Here is a 22,540-nt window from a genome sequence, read left to right on the forward strand (position 1 = left end):
AAACCTAATTGACTGCTTAGTTGTGGTTTCAAACCCAGTTAATTTGTTTTGAAAGCACAAAATCACATGGGGGCTAATAATTTTGACCATTGCATTTTTTGCTTTTTTCTTGTTTGAGTTCAGCAAATCAATAAAAATGTTCATTTGACCTTATACAGATGTTGTCTTTGTTCTTGCGGACACACACAAACTATAAACACTTAAGGTTATGGCCTATTTCATTGGAAGGATAAGGGTTTTATTTGATTTCATAAGGGGGGCTAATAATTTTGACCTTAACTGTACTGTGTATTGGTTAAAGCTTAGTGCTGCAGTAAGTCTGTTGTTGGTCAGTTTGTCTTCAGTCTGACTCCTGACTTGAACTTGCCTGACTTGAGACTGAGGTGGTTCTGATAGTAAAGACATCAAGCTCAGGCTGATACAAAGCCAGGAGCAAAGTGATGACAGGAGGTTTTGAGCTGCTGCCATTGTACTCCATCTCTCACTCAGATCTGATGAAGACAGAAACAGTAATTACTGATTTCTGATGTCTGACATCTGTTATGTGTCTTCTCCTCTCATCAGGTCACTCTGATGTCAGACTGGATTCAAACTCAGCTGATACAAAGCCTCAGGACGACAAGAAGCTGATGAAGGTGAGAGAAAGACTATTGTATTGTGATATTCTAGGCAGACTTAAGGGCTCAACATACAGCAGACAATGAAAGACAAATATTCAAAGAATTGAACAAATATCTCCTGTAGCTGGAAACGTATTCACCTCTTTGGATCAGAAAAAAGCTTTTATGTCTTAATAATTAGACTCTCCACAGATGCAGAATCCGCTGTACTTCAAACCACTCTCTCATCTGTAAATAATTACAATGATACACCTTGTATTTATGTCACACTATCAGTCGTCTCAGACTTCCTGTTTTCTCTGAGCTGTTCACTGAGCTTCAGGTAACTCTGGACTGTGTGAAAATATTTCTTTGCTTCACTGAACACAAGTTGGTTATTTCTAGTAAAACAACTGATATTGTTTCTTTCTGAATCCCAGCCTCCATCAAGCTTCACGCCTGAGCTGCAAACTGAATCTGCACAAGTCTCCTACAGGTAAACTCACTTCACACTGTTCTAGGTAAAGTTCCTCCTCCTCCCTCACAGCTTTCAGTCTCCTGATGAGCTCTCTGCAGTTTTAGTAGTCTCATGGATGACCCAAGGTTCTGAACTCTAGACAGGGCTGTTATGGGGGACACTGTTGGAGTATGGGGTAGTGGGGACACTATTACGACCATCCGTTCCATATATAACTGCGGTGAGAGCTGTCTTCATATTGTCTCCAGGAGGTCACAGCTCAGATTTGGAAGGACTTAAACAGGAGGTCAAACAGGTTTCCAGTTGGTGCTGGCCTCCACCAGGGTTTTCCCTCATCACAGGTCCTTTTTGTAATTTTTATGAATAGGATCTCACAGACAGGCTCAGGAGTTTGTCTCTCTCTATAAATACCTGTTTTTGTGAAAAGTGCCTTTTGTTGTGATTTGGCGCTATATAAATAAAATTGAATTCAATTCAATTGAATCAGACCATGACCTTCAGCACACACTGGGATGGTTTGCAGCTGAGTACGAAGTGGTCAGGATGAGAGTTAGCAGCTCCCAGTCTGAGGTCATGGTTCTCTGCTGGAAAATGGTGGACTGCTCCCTTCAGGTTGGGAGTGACTTGCTGCCTCAGGTGAGGGAGTTTAATTTTCAGGGTCTTGTTCAGAAGTGAGGGTGGGGTGTGAGATGGACTGGTGGATTGGTCCAGATTTGTCCAGATCATTGTGGTGCAGAGGGAGCTGAGCTGGAAGTCAAAACTGTCCATTTAACAGTCAGTCTACGCTCTGACCCTCACCTCTGGTCGTGAGCTTTAGGTAGTGACCAAAAGAATGAGATTGTGGATACAAGCTGCTGAAATGGACTTCTTCTTGAGTCTGTGCACTCATGAAGTCTGATCTGGGATCAGCAAAGTTTCACCTCAGGGTTTAACAGGCTTGCTGTGATCACTTAGCCCGTTTGTGTCCTGCAGGTTCAGGTGTCCTGCTCCAGGTGGGTTCCAGTGTTCTTCAACTGGACTGGTGTTTGTTGTGGATCAGGAGGCGGAGCTTCTCTACAGGACGGTCCAGTGGGATGAGAGTCTCCTCCAATCAGCTGGGAAAAAACCTGCAGGACCATTGTTTAACATCCAGTGTCCTGAGGCTGCTGTGTGTGAGCTGCACCTCCCACACTGTGAAACAGAGGATGGTAAAGTCATGTTGTTAAAAATGTTAAATGATTGTTAAAAATGATTCAGTAACATTGGAAAGATCTGAATGTGTAGTACTTTGTTAGAATGAACTGCATTCGGAGCAAAGATTAACAGCTCGGTGTTTCACAGCGCTGCAGGTTAAAGGCCTGCTGTCTGTCGTCCACATCACTGATGATGGAATGAGCATCTTGGAGCCTCAGGAGATCACAGACACTCATGTGGTGGTGAAGGTCCCTCACCTCTCTGCCTTTGGCCTGGTCTGGGATTTCATTAAACGATTTGTGAACATCACACTGCCAGTAGAGGGTCAAGTTCTGCTGTTCCTGCGACCTCCTGATGAAGAGCATCAAGTTCTTGATGTGTTTCTGCTGCAGGAAAACATCCCTCTGTCAGAGGTAAAGCCGTGTGTCATATGTGCTAAACTGTTATCAAACCTAACCATGCTGGGAATCTGTTAAACTGAACATCTGAACCTTCAGGTTGCTCTTGTCAGCCAGTGTCATTCATGATACTTCCACCAGGTGGTGTAAACAGTGTCCTAAAGAAGTCCAAAATTAAAGAAAGAAAGAAAGGAGGGCAGACAGAGAAATAGACCGAGAGAAGACTGGGGATAAAACTCAACAGCTGCTTCAACAGGCTGCTGCTCTCATGGTGCCTCCTTGATGAGCACATCTTCCAACCATCTACTTTACTGGTTACTAGTAAACTCCAGAGTAGATTTGAAGATTTATCTCCAGTGATATCTCTAAAACTTTAGTGAAGATTGTTGTTTTTAAAAGTAATAAAAAGATAACACTGACTTGATTCTTTGAGCATTAACACCATAATAAAAATGTTCTGTTACTGAAGGTTGAAGTTCAACAAAGAGGTGCTAAATACATCACAAGCTCCTCTGATTCTGACTGTAAACTGTACATTGGTCAAAGCTACAGTGTCCACTGTGAACCTGCGGACATTGAAATACAGCCTGAGGTGAGTACACATTTTTAATGGTTATTAACAACAGAATCATTACCACAGATGAATAGGTTTGAAAATGCTGTGTTTCCTCTGGTTTCCTCAGCGCGTCAGGTTTCGCTCAAAGTTTGGACCAAATTTCTTTCCAACGTTTGAAGTTTTTCTGACTTTAAACCAAAAGAAAGTGACTTTGATAATCCAAGACCAGGAGAGGGCAGAGGTCTGGAAACGTAATGTTCGTCTGCCAGGTAAAGACTTCACATCGACTCCATCTCATGTCATTCTGAATTTAGGCTACATGTATCTGCAGCCATGGTTTCATCACATTATCACATTTATCGCACAGCAACCAGGAATTCTGAGGATTATATTTAAGAAACTGAAGAACACTGACATTTATAAACTATTGACATCAGCAAACCAAGGTGAAGTAAGACTAAAGACTAAAGAGCTGCTCCACCTCATGAGGAGTTGTTGCTCTGATTCAACAGTACGATGTACAGTTGATTTTTGAGGTCAAAGCTCTGACCCCGTCACATATATGGTGACTGTGGAAGACTTCACATTGGCTCCATCTCATATCATTCTTCATTTAGGCTGCAGCCATGGATTCACCACATTGTTGCTCCATTTATCACACTGCATCCTGGGATTGTTGATGAATTGTGAGGGTTATATTTAATAAACTGATGAACACAGGATAAGTGATTTACAGAACAGACAGAAAAATGACATTTCATTTCTTTTGTAATTGGATCTTTGTTTAAAAGTGATTCTTGGTTTTTAAACAAAAGTCTTTCCCTGGTTTTCTTCCAGGTCTAAGAAGGGAAACTGTACAGAGCAGCCTCCCAGCAGAGGACAGCCTCCCAGCAGATGACAGGCTCCCAGCAGAGGACAGGCTGCTCTTAGTTCGAACACAGTTTATTAAGAGAGTGTCTGAACCTGTTCTAGAGCAGCTTCTGGATAAACTTCTTGAGCGTGGTGTTGTAAATGATGATGAAATGCAGGCAGTGAGAGCAAAAACCAGAGCAGATAAAGCTCGAGACGTGATCGACACTGTGCGAAGAAAGGGAACAGAGGCCAGCTCAGTTCTGATCTCTGCTCTCTGTGAGGTGGATCAGTGTCTTTCCAGAGTGCTCATATTAAGATGAAACAAACACCTGGAACTGTGGAGTGTGAGGAGCAGTCTCTGTTTTACAGTCTGTACTTATTGTCTTCTTTAAATGAGACGTTGTGCTGTTAAAGTTGAACTCACTTTACATTCACTACAAGGTGCTGTGTTTAAATGTGTGTGTAGATGTATTAACTATACAGAGCCCTCACAAATTCCACAATGGAAGTTAAAAAGCTGCTTCCAATATATGCACCACTTTCTGCTACCAATCCCACAATGCAATGCTCCACATTCTATGTATTGATTGAAACAGGTCTCTCTCCTCCTCTGCTGCCTCAGTCACTCGTGTATTCACTCTGTATTTATGTTTCCATTATAGGGCCCATTTGATCTGCTTTGTATATTCTCCTTTTGGGCTCCTTTCACTGTCACAGATGCAGATACACCTTCCATTTAATCCAGATTATTGCAGCTCTGTCACATCCATCCTTAATCACCTCCAGGGTGTGAAACACTCGTTGGAAAATACCTGTCTTCAGCTGAACGTCAGTGAGGTAGAGGTGATTGTCTTTGGAGTTTAATCTGCCACTCAAAGTCGTCAAACCTTCACACTCATGCCAAGAATCTCAGTTTCATCTTTGACTCGGACTAAACTTTAAGAACCAGATCAACTCTGTGGCAACAAGTTGCTGTTTTCAGCTGAGGAACATTTCTAAACGGAAGTTCATCCTCTCTAATAACAATATGAAGACTCTTACCATCGCCTTCATCTCCTCAAGGCTGGAATATTTCTCACTGTAGCTGAGGATCTCGAGTCCTCTTTATCTCGCCTGCAGCTGGTTCAGAGTGCTGCAGTGAGACTCCTGACTGGTGCCAGTTAAAGAGACCGCATTACACTGGTGCTAGAATCCCTGCACTGGCTACCTACCAAAAACAGGACTGAACAGAACACAGTTGTTTTTAACTGTTGTATGACTGAGGTTTCTGACTAAGGGAGATTGTGCCTTCACAGTGGCAGTTCTTGAAAAATAACTTTTCCTCTCAGTCAAACGTTTCCCGTCCACTGAGGCTGAAACACGTTTTAAGTGGCCTTTGGTTGCCCTTTTTATTGTTTTATATTTATTCACATATTTTGATGTTGCCTCGTCTTTTATAACTGTCATTCATTGATGTTATTTGTACCTTTTACTGCAGATGTTATTTATTATTATTATTTATTTCATTTTCTATTGTTGTGAATTCAACAAATCACTAGAAATAAAGTTGATTTGATTTGATGTGAAAATTTCTATGATGCAACAACGATGATGATCAGTAACTGTCTGAAATCTGAATTTACTGCTCACTATTGTCTAAATGACTGAGTGTCTGGTCCTTCACCTGTTTCTGTCTGGTTCTGCTGTCTGTTGCCGACCTCTCACTGATTCCACCTAATCTTTATCCTTTCCTGCTTTTGTCTGCCAAATCTAAACAACAGTGAACTGCTCTGAACTTTTTATCAGTGTCTCTGAGTTGTTTGAGTCCTTCCAACTCTGAGCTGTACCTGTTTCCTGTAATTGGAGATGGGAGGAGCAACACTGACCATGTGATCCAGGTACCTGAGACGAGGGAGAGAACAGTAAAGGTGTTCAGTCAGTGGGTTCAGACTGCAGTTTAACTGCACAGAGCAGAAGGAGGGAAATTGAAGGCTGAGTTAGGGTGAGTGTTAATACAACATTATTATTATTTTACTGTCAAAGTCTCTGAGTCAGTTTTCTCCCCGTGGACTGTAGAGAGAAGAAGAGACAGAGTGAACTTTGTACAAAGACACTGAGAGAAAAGGAGGGAATGACATTGTGTGTGGTATTTCCTGTTCTCCCTGTTTTGAGTGTGACTCTGAATCAGACCTGTTTGTCCTGATTCTTGTGTCTCTGACTCTAGCAGTCAGTGTTACTGTTTCCCTCTCAGACTGACTGAAGTCCAGAAGATGAGTGATTGTGTGGAGGAAGAGGAGGACAGAGCAGAGTCTCCAGGATCCAGCTGTCTGTCTATGAAGAGTGACCGGTCCAAAGGAGAAGGTCCAACCTTCAGTAATGAACCTGGACCCTCAGACACAAAGTAAGAGACCTGTTACAAACCTGTGAACCTGTAAACTGTCGACTGTAACAGTGTTTAATGTTGATGTCACTGCTGTAACAGAGAATAAGTTCTTCCTGGTTCTTCTGACAGATCAGTGTATTAATACTGACTGCTGAGGCTGTTTGTTTCCTGTAAAATGATCTGAACAAACAACATCTTAACTTTTCCCCCATATTTTATGCAGCTGATGAACATGACAGAGACTTAAAGATGTCAGTAGTTAAAGGTGGTGTTGGAGAGAAGCAGCCACAGAAAAAAGGAGCAGTGTAGGTTCACAACCAAAACTGCAGAATCAGAATTAGAAGTGTCTTTATTACCAAGTATGTTTACACATATAAGGAAGTTAACTTAGTATGTTGGTGCCAAGAACAGTGATAAAAAGCTAAGTAAGAGAGATAAAAAGGTTAAAGTTAAAAGCAAGTAAATTATTTACAAGGAACATAAATATAAAGTGTGGAGTGCAAAGTGTGAAGGTGATTGTCCAGGGGGAGATGTGTGTTAATGTAATGCATTAGTGTGTAATGTGTCGATAATATGAATAATAATATGAATCTAATAATATTAACACCAGATGTTTAAAGCAGAGTGTTGTCATGTTCCTGTTTTATCGGTCTCACTGTGAAAGTTGGTGTATGAACACGAGCCTGATGGTCACTTCAGACATGTCCATAATCAGCTGACTTCATTTAAACACCTGTGTCTGCTCCACCTGTCAGTGAACAGAAGGACGGGAGGAAACTCAGTGTCTCCATATTGGAGGTTCCTCTTTAATGACTGACATGTTGGTTCCTTTAAGTTGACGTCACAGTAAAGATTAGTGTTAAAGAAAGCAGCAGATACAGATTCACATTTACTGTTCAATTCAATAAACAACCTCTGAACCATGTTGATGAACATCAGACAGCTGAAAGAGATCAGAACTGAATTTAAACAGAGAAGTGACTCAACTGTTTCTGTTGTCTGTGACTCTCTGAGCTTCTAGACATTGTCAAACAGATCTGAATATTTCTTCACAACAGTCAACTAAACATTTAGGGTTAGGGCTGAAATCATCTGTTTTCTGCTTTAAAGTCTGATCACACTGGATTATAACTCCAAAAGACGTTTGATTAGACTGAAAAAGGCAACTTTTTGGTAGTTATAAAGAAATGTCTTCACAGAGAGAAGAAGAGGAGTGGTGTTTCTGTGGAGGAAAGATCCAGAACAAGACCTGGACTGCAGACAGCCAGTCAGACCAGCACTGTACAAAGTAAGACTGAACATGTGTCTGCTGATGTCATCATTTCTAAAAACAGGACTTGTTGTTTTCTACAGAGTCATTTGTTCTATCACACAGCTCTGACATTTAAGATGATTCTAAAGAGCACAACATGAAAAAGCTTTTCTCTGCTTGTTTTTCTGGAGCTGATGAAAAGAATCAGATTGTCTTTCTTTAGTCTGACATTGTTTGTTGTCTTTCAGCAGATAGTGGTCTGCAGGAGGTTTTAGATGAACATAAGATCAGTCTGAGGAGGAGATGTGAACGTGTGACTGAAGGAACTGATGGAACAGGAAGTAGAACCCTCCTCAACAGGATCTACACTGAGCTCTACATCACAGAGGGACAGAGTGAAGAGGTTAATACCCAACATGAGGTGATGCAGCTGGAGACAGCTTCCAAGAAGAAGACCCTCCATGACACTCCAATCAGGTGCCAGGACATCTTTAAAGCCTTACCTGACCAACAGAGACACATCAGAGTGGTTCTGACCAACGGCGTTGCTGGTGTTGGAAAAACCTTCTCAGTGCAGAAGTTCACTCTGGACTGGGCAGAGGGCTTGGAAAACCAAGATGTCAGTCTGCTGGTTCTGCTTTCGTTCAGGGAGCTGAACCTGGTCAGAGATGAGCAGTACAGTCTTCTCACGCTGCTCCATGTTTTCCATCCAACATTACAGAAGGTCACAGCAGAGAAGCTGGCTGTCTGTAAAGTTCTGTTCATCTTTGACGGCCTGGATGAAAGCAGACTTTCACTGGATTTCAACAACAGGAAGGTTGTGTCTGACGTCACACAGAAGTCATCAGTCAACGTGCTGCTGACAAACCTCATCCAGGGGAATCTGCTTCCCTCGGCTCTGGTCTGGATAACTTCCAGACCTGCAGCGGCCAATCAGATCCCTCCTTCATGTGTTGACAGGGTAACAGAAGTACGAGGCTTCACTGACCCACAGAAGGAGGAGTACTTCAGGAGGAGATCCAGTGATGAAGAGCTGTCCAACAGAACCATCTCACACATCAAGACCTCCAGGAGCCTCCACATCATGTGTCAAATCCCAGTCTTCTGCTGGATCACTGCTACAGTTCTGGAGCACATGTTGACTACAGAGCAGAGAGGAGAGCTGCCCAAGACCCTGACTGACCTGTACTCACACTTCCTGCTGGTTCAGACAAAGAGGAAGAAGAACAAGTACCATGAGGGACATGAGACGATTCCACAGGAGCTGACGGAGGCTGACAGGGAAGTTCTTCTGAAGCTGGGGAGGCTGGCGTTTGAACATCTGGAGAAAGGAAACATCATGTTCTACCAAGAAGACCTGGAGCAGTGTGGTCTTGATGTGACAGAGGCCTTGGTGTACTCAGGAGTTTGTACAGAGATCTTCAAAAGAGAGAGTGTGATCTTCCAGAAAACAGTCTACTGCTTTGTTCATCTGAGCGTTCAGGAGTTTCTGGCTGCAGTCTACATGTTCCACTGTTTCACCAACAGGAACACACAGGTACTGGAGGACTTCCTGGGAGAAGACTGGAACAACACAAACCATAACCTGTCTCTGGATGACTTCCTGAGGGGAGCCATAGAGAAATCCCTTCAAAGTAAAAATGGCCACCTGGACCTGTTTGTTCGCTTCCTTCATGGCCTCTCTCTGGAGTCCAACCAGAGACTCTTAGGAGGCCTGCTGGGTCAGACAGAAAACAGTCCAGAAATCATCCAGAGAGCCATCTACAACCTGAAGAAGATGAACATGTCCAACACCTCTCCTGACAGAAACATCAACATCTTCCACTGTCTGATGGAGATGAACGACCACTCAGTCCATCAGGAGATCCAAGAGTTCCTGAAGTCAGAGAACAGATCAGGGGAGAAACTCTCTGAGATCCAGTGCTCAGCTCTGGCCTACATGCTGCAGATGTCAGAGGAGGTTCTGGATGAGTTGGACTTAAACAAGTACAACACATCAGAGGAGGGACGACGGAGACTGATCCCAGCTGTGAGGAACTGCAGAAAGGCTCGGTGAGTCCAGACATGATCATTACAATTATCAGTCAGTAGATTAGTAGTTTAGTTGTTCAGATCTACACAGTATTAAATTATTGTCTAATGTCTAACAGGATAAGATGATGAAGTGATGACATTTTCTATCCAAAAGCTCAAACAGCAGTCACTGTGGTAACAACAAACACTTATGGGCTAATGGTTAATGCTAAAACATGATGGAACAAGTAGAGAAAAGTCATCAAATGAGTGAAGTGACTCAGTAATGTCATTTACCAACATCATCTATTTAAAGTTTGCTGACATTAACATTAGCCTCCATCAACTACTGGTCACACCAGACCAAGAGTGAAGATGAGCTTTATTGCTTCTTCAACTTTTCATTTGAAACAGTGAAGTTGTTGAAGTTTAATGGTAATAGTTGAAAGTCTTTCCATATATGATGTTAAATGAGACAGAAACTCTCAGGTGTTTTCTCTCTTGTTGCTGTAGAGGAGAATTCAGTCTTCTTATACACACCAAAGGTCAATGTCCTGTTCTTCTGATGACATGATGTGAAAACCATGCAGCAAACAGAGATTCTATTGAATTGTTCTCTGAGCTGAACTCATCAGAAATGTTCTGGAGTCAGTTTAAAAACAGTGGACAATCTACATGTTTTTCTAAACAAGATGGCTTCATTCTGACTCTGGGATCAAATCACATGATGGAAACATAAAGGTGACGTCATTTTCCCTCCCTTCATCTGCAAAACAAAGATTCCCATTAAAAGTCTGCAGGTCTGAGAGAGAGTGATGAAAATTATTGTTTCATGTCAAACACAATAAGATGAGATGAGCTGAACCACAGATGTGAAGAGCAGATGTTGATCATGTTGTGTTGTCATATACACTGAGTGTGTTTTCATTTCAAACTGTCTGATTTTATTCTGATTTTATATTTTCTCTAATCACAGACTTGATTACTGTGGACTCTCAAAGATTCACTGTGAAGTCGTGGCCTCAGCTCTGAAGTCCAACCCCTCCCATCTGACAGAACTGGACCTGAGTGGAAACTGGGCCCTGAAGGATTCAGGAGTGAAGATACTGTCCTCTGGACTGGAGAGTCCAAACTGTAGACTGGAGACTCTGAGGTCAGTTCACTGACTGGAGCTGTTTTTTGTCTATATTCAGTTCAAATCTTTAAAGTTTGAGTTTTTCATTGGTTGGTACATTTTAGTGATTTCTGTGTGAGGATTTAAAAATGAGCTGCTGAAGAGAAAAGACTCTCTGTTGTAATTAGCAGAAAAAGAAGAAGCTGAGACCAGTCACAGTGTTTGTGATTTAGAGCAGTAGAGAAGGTACAAGTTTGTTGAAATAAGAAAGTTGATGAAAATCAGATCTGCTCATTTGAACTTGACAAAAGCTGCATCTGTCTTCATCAAACAAATACTGCACCAAGCTAAAGTCACAGAGGTGATGATGATGAATGACACCATCAAATCTGAGTTTCTGAGCTTCACCTGGAGACATCACCAGGTGCTGAGGTGTCCAGCAGCAGGAAGCTCTCAGAGGTAAAGTCCGTGGATAAAAAAAGGAAACAAGATGGGATTTGACTTGTTTGAGAGGGTGAAGAACTCAGGAAGTGCATGATGCAGGACAGCTGAAGGCAGGGAGGGACAGACACATGAGAGTAGACTCAGGAAAACAGTCCATAGTTCCTCAGGAGATCACTCCCACTGATCTCATTGATCCTCTAGTTAGAGACTTGACTGAGGTCAGCAGCATGTTATGAATCTGTGTTGACATGAACAGGTGTATGAATGTTGTGCTGACATTTGGATGATGTCTGTAGAAGGCTGACATTATGATGATCCACAATAACAGAAGGACAAAGTCACTCTACTCATTTTAGAGAAAAGATCATTGATTAGGACAGATCTGATTATCAATGATTTGATCTACATCTTTTATTCTTTATTCAGGTTGAAGAACTGCAGTTTTTCAGAGATCAGCTGTTCTTCTCTGGTCTCAGCTCTGAAGTCCAACCCCTCCCATCTGAGAGATCTGGACCTGACTAACAACAACTACCTGCAGGATTCAGGAGTGAAGGATCTGTGTGGTTTTCTGCAGAGTCCAGACTGTAGACTGGAGACTCTGAGGTCAGTTCACTGTCTGTTACTGTTGGAGATCTTCTATCTTTAATCCACAACTGAACCTCATTTATCTTCACACAGAACTTGAATCCATTGATTTAGAATGAATGACATGTTAAATAGTGGTTGTTCCATATTGTCAGTTGTTCTGATCTCACACTGAGAATTATTCCTTCAGGTTCAGGTGATTTGAAAGATATTATTATTATTATTATTATTATTATTATTATTATTATCATACAAAGATCATTGATTAGGACAGATCTGATTATCAATGATTTGATCTTAATTTTTTATTCTTTATTCAGGTTGAGGGACTGCAGTTTGTCAGAAATCAGCTGTTCTTCTCTGGTCTCAGCTCTGAAGTCCAACCCCTCCCATCTGAGAGAACTGGACCTGAGCTACAACAAGCTGCAGGATTCAGGAGTGAAGGAGCTGTGTGGTTTTCTGCAGAGTCCAGACTGTAGACTGGAGACTCTGAGGTCAGACTCCATATTTTATTTCTGTGCTGAGATGAATCTGATGTGAAAGTTGTGTTGACTCTAACCTGCAGACATCAGGCTCATATTATACTGATCCACACTGAGGATCTTAATGGTAAAGTCAGTTTTCTTCTTCTGTGGTTTAGTCCAGTGACTGTTTCTCTTCAAATTTCACCTCATGAGTTTTTAAATAACAACAAAAACACATTGAATCTGTCCGACAATAACAAATCTATAATCAGTAGCTGATGGTTCCAACACTTTTATAAGGCTCTGTAATGTTTGTACTGACTGAAATATTCAGAATAACAAGTTCTGTTTCTGTTTGTTTCAACACTGTAAAGAAGTTTTAGCAGGTTAAATATCTGAACTCAGTTCGGCAGGTTTTTTTGTCTCTGTCGTTCCATAAACCAGTTAATTTGATATATATTTCTATAAATGTGTTGACATTTCTCCAAAGTTCAGTCTGACATGTTTGTTCTCTTTGAAAACTTGAGGATCTTTAGTTGAATCTCAGATAAATGTGTCTGCACAGCCTGAGTTTGTATAGATGGAGCCTGTGGTGGAGCTGCAGAGTTTAAAAGCTGAAGTCACTACGTCTTTATTGAAGCAGCAGCATGTTGTCATTAATATTAATGAGAGCTGTTTTTCTCTTTGTGTCTCTGACTGTTTTTAACCTGCATCCTGTTGGTTCAGGTGTTTGGAGTTTCCAGTTTCTAAACTTGTTCATTCTAAACCTTCTTCAGCTCTGAACAGATGATGAAACACTGAATGGTTTCAAGCAGGAACTTTGTCTCCTAAACTCACATCTTTTATTCTTTATTCAGGATGATGAACTGCAGGTTGTCAGAGATCAGCTGTTCTTCTCTGGTCTCAGCTCTGAAGTCCAACCCCTCCCATCTGAGAGATCTGGACCTGAGTGGAAACAACGACCTGCAGGATTCAGGAGTGAAGGATCTGTGTGGTTTTCTGCAGAGTCCAGACTGTAGACTGGAGACTCTGGGGTCGGTTCACTGTCTGTTACTGTTGGAGATCTTCTATCTTTAATCCACAACTGAACCTCATTTATCTTCACACAGAACTTGAATCCATTGATTTAGAATGAATGACATGTTAAATAGTGGTTGTTCCATATTGTCAGTTGTTCTGTTCTCACACTGAGAATTATTCCTTCAGGTTCAGTTCATTTCAGTCAGTTGTCATGAATAATGTCTGTTCACTTCAATCAAACCTTCACAACTCACACACTGGTATTTCTCCCAGTCAGAGGACTAATGTTTTCTAAATACACTGTAGAAAATGTCCAGTGGTCGATGGTCAAAGACAATTTTTATCACAACAACAGACAGAAGATCCTCACAGCTGATATTTGGACATTAGATTTTTCAGTTGATTTCAGTGACCTGTCAGGATGAATGTCTGTTTGATCAAATTGTGTGTGTGTGTTTTGATCTTTAACACAAGTGTGAAAATTGTTGTATTTTTTCATCCAGTTGAATTTACTTGTTAAATGTGTGAAGGAGGAAAAGTTTAAAGGAGCTCACTGTTGGTTTGACATGTTTCACTCCATTAACTGACAATCTGGTTTTGTAAAGTTCCTCAGGTGATTTGAAAGATATTATTATTATTATTATTATTATTATTATTATTATTATTATTATTATTGTTATTGTTATTGTTATTGTTATTGTTATTATTATTATACAAAGATCATTGATGAGGACAGATCTTATTATCAATGATTTGATCTACATCTTTTATTCTTTATTCAGGTTGAGTTACTGCAGGTTGTCAGAGATCAGCTGTTCTTCTCTGGTCTCAGCTCTGAAGTCCAACCCCTCCCATCTGAGAGATCTGGACCTGAGCTGGAACAACCTGCAGGATTCAGGAGTGAAGGAGCTGTGTGATCTTGTGCAGAGTCCAGACTGTAGACTGGAGACTCTGAGGTCAGTAGTTGGAGTCAGTCCATGCTGCTTCCATCAGTATTGTCCTAAACACAGTTAGTATCAGAGCAAAGATCCAGTGTTTCCTGTAAAGCTGGGACCTTGTCAGTGGCTGCTTTCCTCAGTGAAGCTGTGAGAGGAGAATGGTGACAGGCTTCAGTATTGGACAGAAAGACAGAGAGACAGAGAACAGTCAGCCAATCAGATCAGCCAGAAGCTGATGAAGAGTCTCTGTAAACACTGATTGACCTCCTCTCTGCTCTGTCTCTCTCTCTCTCTGCAGCTGGAAGTGAGGATGAGCTGTGTCCTGATGATCCAGATGTTGAAGCAGCAGCAGCAGCAGCTTGTGTGTAGAGAGGCTCTGACTGGACCATGTTACTGGGAGGTAGAGTGGAGAGGAGAGCTTCATCCAGCAGTGACTGACAGAGGAATCAGAAGAAGTGGAGATGACTCTCAGTGCTGCAGTCTGAACTGATCTGAGAACAGCTCCACTGTCAGACACAGAGTCCAGTCCACCATCATCCCTGTGTGTTCCTCTGGATCTGACAGAGCATCATCAGTGTGTCTGGACTTCAACTTGATAACGTTGAGCTGAAGTTAATCTGAGGCTTCAGCAGTGTTACACAAATCAAGTCATTCTCTTCCACAGTTTTTCTCTTTGACTCGTCTTTAGTTCTGGTGTTTTTACAGCAGAATAATGATTCATTTACATTTACTCACACTGTTCCTATGAAAAAAAGAAAAGATTGTTCCTCTGTTTTTTAGTATTTCTCCATTCATCCATCATCACACTCAGAGGACACTGCAGAGAGGTTTTAGTGAGGAAATGACAGTGACACAGTCATTGAAATGGTCTGCAGCTCTGTACTTCTGTCATCAACACTCTGCTTCTTTGTTCACTGACGTTGGATGTGACATGATGTTAAAAATAAAGTGTAGATTTCATATCTGAGCCTGACAGATTTGATTTGATCTCACAGTCAGAAACACTTTGTTTGAAACTTCAGCTGCTGAAAACGTTTCCAGGTTGTAGTTGAGATATTTCCTACAGTCACCTGAAGGCAGCACAGTGTTTGTTCTTCCTGGACTGGGTGTGAGTTTGAACACAACACAGTGGGTGAGTGTCAGTATGAAGCAAAGTTCAGGTGTGATGAGTCCTTCTGCTGGTTCCTGCTGTTTGGTGACACCTGGTGGTGATGGAGAGAACTGCAGCCTGAAAACGTTGAATTCTCCTACACACCTGTCCACAAAGTGTAACATGAGCTAATACTCAGGAGAACAGATGATGTTGTTCCACGTTTTGAGTTTTAATCTTTCTGTGATTCTGTTGCAGATGGTTCACCTGCTGAAATCAACTTTATTTCTATCAGTTATTATAGAATAAGTCTGTAAAAAACAGGAAGTTAAATGTCATTTAGTTCAAAGAACATTGGTTCTAATTTCAACAAACAAATAATGAAATGACAACTAACTGAAACAACCTGTACAACAACACACACACAGACTTATGTGATTTTCTGTAAATGGAGAGGGGCGGGGCTCCACTGATCAGGTGATCCAGGTACCTGAGAAGAGGGAGGGAACACTGAAGCTGTTGAGTCAGTCAGTTCAGACTCCATTCTACCTGGACAGCAGGAGAAAACTGAAGGCTGAGGCAGGGTGAGTGTAACTCATTAATTTATTTAAATGAAAACCGGACCAGTTTATTCAGGTTCATTATAACAGAGAAGGAATAGTAAGACATTAAGTTCAACATCAAAATCAGAAGGAAAAAGCATCATATGGAGAAAGGCTAATCAACAGGAGCAGTGGGATAGTGAAAGAAAAGGAAGACGTCTAACCTCTATCCAGAGCACCGTAGAGGTGGTAAGGAGCAGGGAAACAAAAGCAGAAAGTGATGTTAAGCAGATTGAGAATCTGGCAAAGCAATCTGAACATAACAGGTTTTAGTGACCAGCACAGGAGAAGGAAACTATAGAGCGAGGTTTACTGGGAAATAACTTCATCAGAAAGCTCTTCAGTTTCATTATCGAGCTGGAAGTGATCGTAGAAAGCTGGGAGCGACTTTTTAAAACATTTATTTCCGTTACTGCGCAGATTTTAATGCAGAGTTCGAGGATCGTCGAAGTTTAAGGAAGTGAAGCGTAGAGACGAACCTCTACATTGTAAAACCAGGAGAAAGGTTGGTTTATCCACACAGCCGAGTAATAAGAGAAGAGGACGAATAAAACAGGGAGAAACACTGAAAGTGAAAGTATGAAGTCAGTCCAGACGCCATTTTAAACTCCACAGCAGAAAGAAACAGGACGTGTGCAGGGTGAGTGATAATATCAGGTCTATAAATAATGATTGTTCACATTATTGATTCATCTGCTGAATGTTTGTGTTTAGACCGTCGTACTGTATTATAGATAAACCCCCAGTATAAAGTCACAGAGTCTCAGAGTCACATCTTCACATGTTGTTCCCTTTTTTATTTTCCTGGTTTCTTCGCTCTCACAGATAAATATGGAACATGTGATGTTTATGTGAAGTCTGAGCAGTTGTTGGGTTTAAACCACAGTCACAGTTTGTCTTTATGATGGATAGAAAATACTCATGGTTTTAATTCTACTAATGTCAAATAACTAAGATGGAGAAGTGACTGGGTTTATTAAACTGTGTGTGTGTCTCCAGTGTTACAGGTTTACCTCTCAGACCAGAGAAGATGAAGGATTTGGAGGAAGAGGAGGACAGAGCAGAGTCTCCAGGATCCAGCTGTCTGTCTATGAAGAGTGACTGGTCCAAAGATTTTCCTCCAGACTTCAGTAATGAACCTGGACCCTCAGACACAAACAGTCATCAGACACAGTTTCCACTGTAAGCTGACCTGAAGATGATTTGGTTTTCTGATGTTATAACCTGATGTGTGTTGAGATGTGTAAACATATGACAAGAGAATGTACATTTATACACACAGCCTGCTGATTTATCACTGCAAATAATGTTGCGATTATAAAGCTGTGTTCATCTTTTGAGCTGGAGGTTTGTCTTCCACTGATGTAACATCTCATAATGAATGTGTTGATGTCTTCACAGAGAGAAGAAGAGGAGTGGTGTCTCTGTGGAGGAGCAGCTGTCCTGCTGTGATCTGTGTCAGGACGTCCTGAAGTATCCAGTCTCTACCAGCTGTGGACACTGGTTCTGCAGACAGTGCATCACCTCATACTGGGACCAGTCTGGTCCATCAGGAGACTCCTCCTGTCCCCAGTGTGGAAAAAGATCCAGAACAAGACCTGTACTGCAGACAGCCAGTCAGACCAGCACTATACAAAGTAAGACTGAACATGTGTCTGCTGATGTCATCATTTGTGAAAACAGGACTTGTTGTTTTCTACAGAGTCATTTGTTCTATCACACAGCTCTGACATTTAAGATCATTCTAAAGAGCACAACATGAAAAAGCTTTTCTCTGCTTGTTTTTCTGGAGCTGATGAAAAGAATCAGATTGTCTTTCTTTAGTCTGACAGTGTTTGTTGTCTTTCAGCAGATAGTGGTCTGCAGGAGGTTTTAGATGAACATAAGATCAGTCTGAGGAGGAGATGTGAACGTGTGACTGAAGGAACTGATGGAACAGGAAGTAGAACCCTCCTCAACAGGATCTACACTGAGCTCTACATCACAGAGGGACAGAGTGAAGAGGTTAATACCCAACATGAGGTGATGCAGCTGGAGACAGCTTCCAAGAAGAAGACCCTCCATGACACTCCAATCAGGTGCCAGGACATCTTTAAAGCCTTACCTGACCAACAGAGACACATCAGAGTGGTTCTGACCAACGGCGTCGCTGGAGCTGGAAAAACCTTCTCAGTGCAGAAGTTGACTCTGGACTGGGCAGAGGGCTTGGAAAACCAAGATGTCAGTCTGCTGGTTCTGCTTTCGTTCAGGGAGCTGAACCTGATCAGAGATAAGAAGCACAGTCTTCTCACACTGCTCCATGTTTTCCATCCAACATTACAGAAGGTCACAGCAGAGAAGCTGGCTGTCTGTAAAGTTCTGTTCATCTTTGACGGCCTGGATGAAAGCAGACTTTCACTGGATTTCAACAACAGGAAGGTTGTGTCTGACGTCACACAGAAGTCATCAGTCAACGTGCTGCTGACAAACCTCATCCAGGGGAATCTGCTTCCCTCGGCTCTGGTCTGGATAACTTCCAGACCTGCAGCGGCCAATCAGATCCCTCCTTCATGTGTTGACAGGGTAACAGAAGTACGAGGCTTCACTGACCCACAGAAGGAGGAGTACTTCAGGAGGAGATCCAGTGATGAAGAGCTGTCCAACAGAACCATCTCACACATCAAGACCTCCAGGAGCCTCCACATCATGTGTCAAATCCCAGTCTTCTGCTGGATCACTGCTACAGTTCTGGAGCACATGTTGACTACAGAGCAGAGAGGAGAGCTGCCCAAGACCATGACTGACCTGTACTCACACTTCCTGCTGGTTCAGACAAAGAGGAAGAAGAACAAGTACCATGAGGGAAATAAAGAAAAGAAAAAGAGGAAGAGGAAGAGGAAGAGTCCACAGGAGCTGACGGAGGCTGACAGGGAAGTTCTTCTGAAGCTGGGGAGGCTGGCGTTTGAACAACTGGAGAAAGGAAACATCATGTTCTACCAAGAAGACCTGGAGCAGTGTGGTCTTGATGTGACAGAGGCCTTGGTGTACTCAGGAGTTTGTACAGAGATCTTCAAAAGAGAGAGTGTGATCTTCCAGAAAACAGTCTACTGCTTTGTTCATCTGAGCGTTCAGGAGTTTCTGGCTGCAGTCTACATGTTCCACTGTTTCACCAACAGGAAGACACAGGTACTGGAGGACTTCATGGGAAAACAACATGTTGATTCAACCCTGGATGTCTTTCTGAGAGGAGCAGTAAAAACATCCCTGAGGAGTAAAAATGGCCACCTGGACCTGTTTGTTCGCTTCCTTCATGGCCTCTCTCTGGAGTCCAACCAGAGACTCTTAGGAGGCCTGCTGGGTCAGACAGAGAACAGTCCAGAAATCATCCAGAGAGCCATCAACAACCTGAAGGGGATGAATATTAACAACACCTCTCCTGATAGAAGCATCAACATCTTCCACTGTCTGATGGAGATGAACGACCACTCAGTCCATCAGGAGATCCAAGAGTTCCTGAAGTCAGAGAACAGATCAGAGAAGAAACTCTCTGTGATCCAGTGCTCAGCTCTGGCCTACATGCTGCAGATGTCAGAGGAGGTTCTGGATGAGTTGGACCTGAACAAGTACAAGACATCAGAGGAGGGACGACGGAGACTGATCCCAGCTGTGAGGAACTGCAGAAAGGCTCGGTGAGTCCAGACATGATCATTACAATTATCACTCGGTAGATTAGTAGTTTACTTCAGATCTACACAGTATTAAATTAATTATTCATCATTATTCTTAATTCTGTTTCACCACTCCTGGTGGCCAGAGGCAGTGCTTTAAGCACCGGATCTTACCTCTTATACATGTATTTTAAACCAACAATATCACTTGTGACCATAGATGACCTGAGGAAAGCTATATCACCTGTTGTCATCAGAGAATCTGTCCCCTTTCATCCTCTTACTTTGCAGAATGACTACTGTCGTAGCTTTTGCTTTGGCTGATTTTTTTTTAAGTTGTTGAGTTTGTTGCTGGTAACCTCGTAACCACACTGGAGTTGTCGAACACTAGCCCCTCCAAGAGGCTGCAACTTCCTCTTCAAGGTTGGAACTTGATGAGTCTGCCACCACTGCTCTTAGCCTGAGAAGTTCAACGTCAGTCTGTGATTCAGTGGCACACCAGCTGTGTTTGCTATAATTGATGCCAGCGTGTGTTAAGTAGCCAAGCTAATTTTTATCATGTTTATAAAGATTTTGTTGGCGAGGTCTAATTCAATTTCCAATTCAATTTTATTTATATAGCACCATATCACAACAACAGTCATCTCAAGGCACTTTTCATATAGAGCAGGTCTAGACCGTACTCTTTAAAATAGGTATTTACAGAGAGAGACCCAACAAATCCCAACATGAGCAGCACTAGGAGACAGTGGCAAGGAAAAACTTCCTTTTAAGAGGCAGAAACCTCGAGCAGAACCGGACTCAGGGTGGGCGGCCATCTGCCTCGACCGGAGGTCTGTGTTTTCGCTGCTGCTCCCAGCATAGAGTTTGTTATAATAGTTTATCTTTAGAGTTACTTTTCATGGTCACAGTGCACTCTCTGTCACTCCCAGCTCATCAGAAGCTGTAGTATTTCTGCATTGTTTTGAACGGCTGCAGTTTTTTGCACAGTCAATCTTTTTAGTTAGTATAACTGCCTTTAATTAATTAATTGTTAATTGTTTACCTCTTGTTGCCGAAGGCAGTTTTTCATGCCCCGCTCCCAACATGTACTAGTGTTCACTTTGTGCCTTCAGTTAGTGTTTTTGTTTGAGTTAACTTGGGAGGTGTTGGTGTTTTTTGCTGCCTCACTCCCAGCACACTGTTCTGCTTTGTGCCTACTGTAACCAACAGAGCTGCTGTTCAGGCGGACTTGGTGGTGGTTTAGTGACAGTGGTCTTGCCCAAGCAAATATCAGCGACTGCCCCGTCAGGGTGATACTCCTCAGACATTGTCATCATGTTGACTTCTCATTACCTGTACCTGCACCTGTATGACTCCACTTCAGCCAGATGATGGTCATGATCTGTGCGCCTCTGGTCTGTGTGAATTTGAGCTTCATGTCTTGGGCATGGCAGGCTGCTAGATTGGCTGGGGTGGAACAATTGATCATGGCAGAGGGTCTCCCCTCGACAGACAAGCTGCCTCCAGCCCAACCTACCCACCCTTTTTCAGTTGCAGGCCAGTTAGACGGCACCTCGACTGTGTACCACATAAACCACCAAGGGGGCATCAGATCTGCACGGTTATACTGGGATCTGCTGATGTGAGCAGCCCCTGCCTGGCCAGCCTGCGAGCAATGTATCAACTGCAGAAAAGGAACTGGTTGTGGACTTTCTCTCTTCTGTGACAAACTACCACTATGGGAGTGGGAACTCCATCCAGAGGTGGTGCCCAAAATCTGTGGCTTCTTTGGCACAATATAGGTGGACCTTTTTGCCTCAGACACGTCGACCCACTACCCCCTTTTGGTTTCTGCAGTCCCTCTTGACCCCCCCCCCCGGGAGATGGGGAGAAGGCGAGGCTGTTATGCCCAGTAAGGGTCCTTAGAGCGTATGTTGACGCTACAGCGTGTGTACAACAGCTCTTTGTCTGTTACAGCAGCCTTAACCAAGATTGAGCTCTTTCCAAACAGCACTTGTCCCACTGGATTGTGGATGTCATTACCTATTCATACAAAGCGAGTAATTGCCCTACACCACATGTGACTCAGCACAAGCACATTTGGAAGATTCTACAATTCTACAAACTGTATGTTGCCACCTCACATCCATTGAACATTGTCCTTCTTCCAAGTTCTGTTGCATCCTGCACCATGAGGTATGTACTGGGGATTCTTTGTGACATTGTTGGTATTAGCCATCCAGTGCTTAAAGCACCATCACTGGCGGTCAGGAGGGGTGAAATTGAACAAAAGTTACTAAAGTAACTATGGTTCTATGAATCCTGGATGACCGCCAGAGCATTCAGTCACTCAGAATCCTTGTGAGCTTGAGAGAATATCCTGTAGGGACAGATTCTCTGATGACACCAGGTGATATAACTTCTCTCAGGTCATCTAGGGTCATGAGTGACGTTGGTATAAAACACTCAACCTGCGCATGTGTGAGAGGGTGAGAGAGCCCGTGCTTATCCAGGGTTATTTGTGGGGTTTTTTAATGTGTCCACTTTGCTGACAGCTGTGGCAGGAGGGATAATGTTTTGTGGTTGTCCCTGGATGGACAGATGGATGGATGGATTGATGGCAGGAAGCTGGGGATGGGATGGTGGGAATTTCTTCAAATTTGGCACAAACATTCACTTGAACTGTGGATGAACTGGTTAGCCATAATCCATAATTCAAGTACTCATCCACTTATTATGACAATATTTCACAGAAATGTCTAACAGGATAAGATAATGAAGTGATGACATTTTCTATCCAAAAGGTCAAACAGCAGTCACTGTGGTAACAACAAACACTTATGGGCTAATGGTTAATGCTAAAACATGATGGAACAAGTAGAGAAAAGTCATCAAATGAGTGAAGTGACTCAGTAATGTCATTTACCAACATTATCTATTTAAAGTTTGCTGACATTAACATTAGCCTCCA

The 22,540-nt window shown here is 42.5% G+C and overlaps 1 protein-coding gene across 50 annotated transcripts in view; it reads left to right on the forward strand.

The window, feature by feature from the left end:
- LOC108883390 (uncharacterized) overlaps positions 1-22,540 on the forward strand; it is a 42,676-nt gene that overhangs the window by 14,824 nt on the left and 5,312 nt on the right. For 27 of the 50 annotated variants that reach the window (XM_051077404.1, XM_051077402.1, XM_051077411.1 and 24 more), the window contains 7 exons: positions 11,668-11,844; positions 12,147-12,320; positions 13,148-13,324; positions 14,093-14,266; positions 16,940-17,122; positions 17,342-17,577; positions 17,790-19,608. In XM_051077404.1, coding sequence (XP_050933361.1) covers positions 11,668-11,844; positions 12,147-12,320; positions 13,148-13,324; positions 14,093-14,266; positions 16,940-17,122; positions 17,342-17,577; positions 17,790-19,608 — 2,940 coding nt within the window. Of the gene's footprint in view, positions 1-9,630; positions 9,723-10,659; positions 10,837-11,667; positions 11,845-12,146; positions 12,321-13,147; positions 13,325-14,092; positions 14,267-16,939; positions 17,123-17,341; positions 17,578-17,789; positions 19,609-22,540 lie in introns of all 50 variants that reach the window. The other 23 variants (XM_051077426.1, XM_051077430.1, XM_051077435.1 and 20 more) reach the window with 12 other exon arrangements.

This window comes from Lates calcarifer, linkage group LG17, assembly GCF_001640805.2.
Source record: "Lates calcarifer isolate ASB-BC8 linkage group LG17, TLL_Latcal_v3, whole genome shotgun sequence".
Taxonomy (NCBI): domain Eukaryota; kingdom Metazoa; phylum Chordata; class Actinopteri; family Centropomidae; genus Lates; species Lates calcarifer.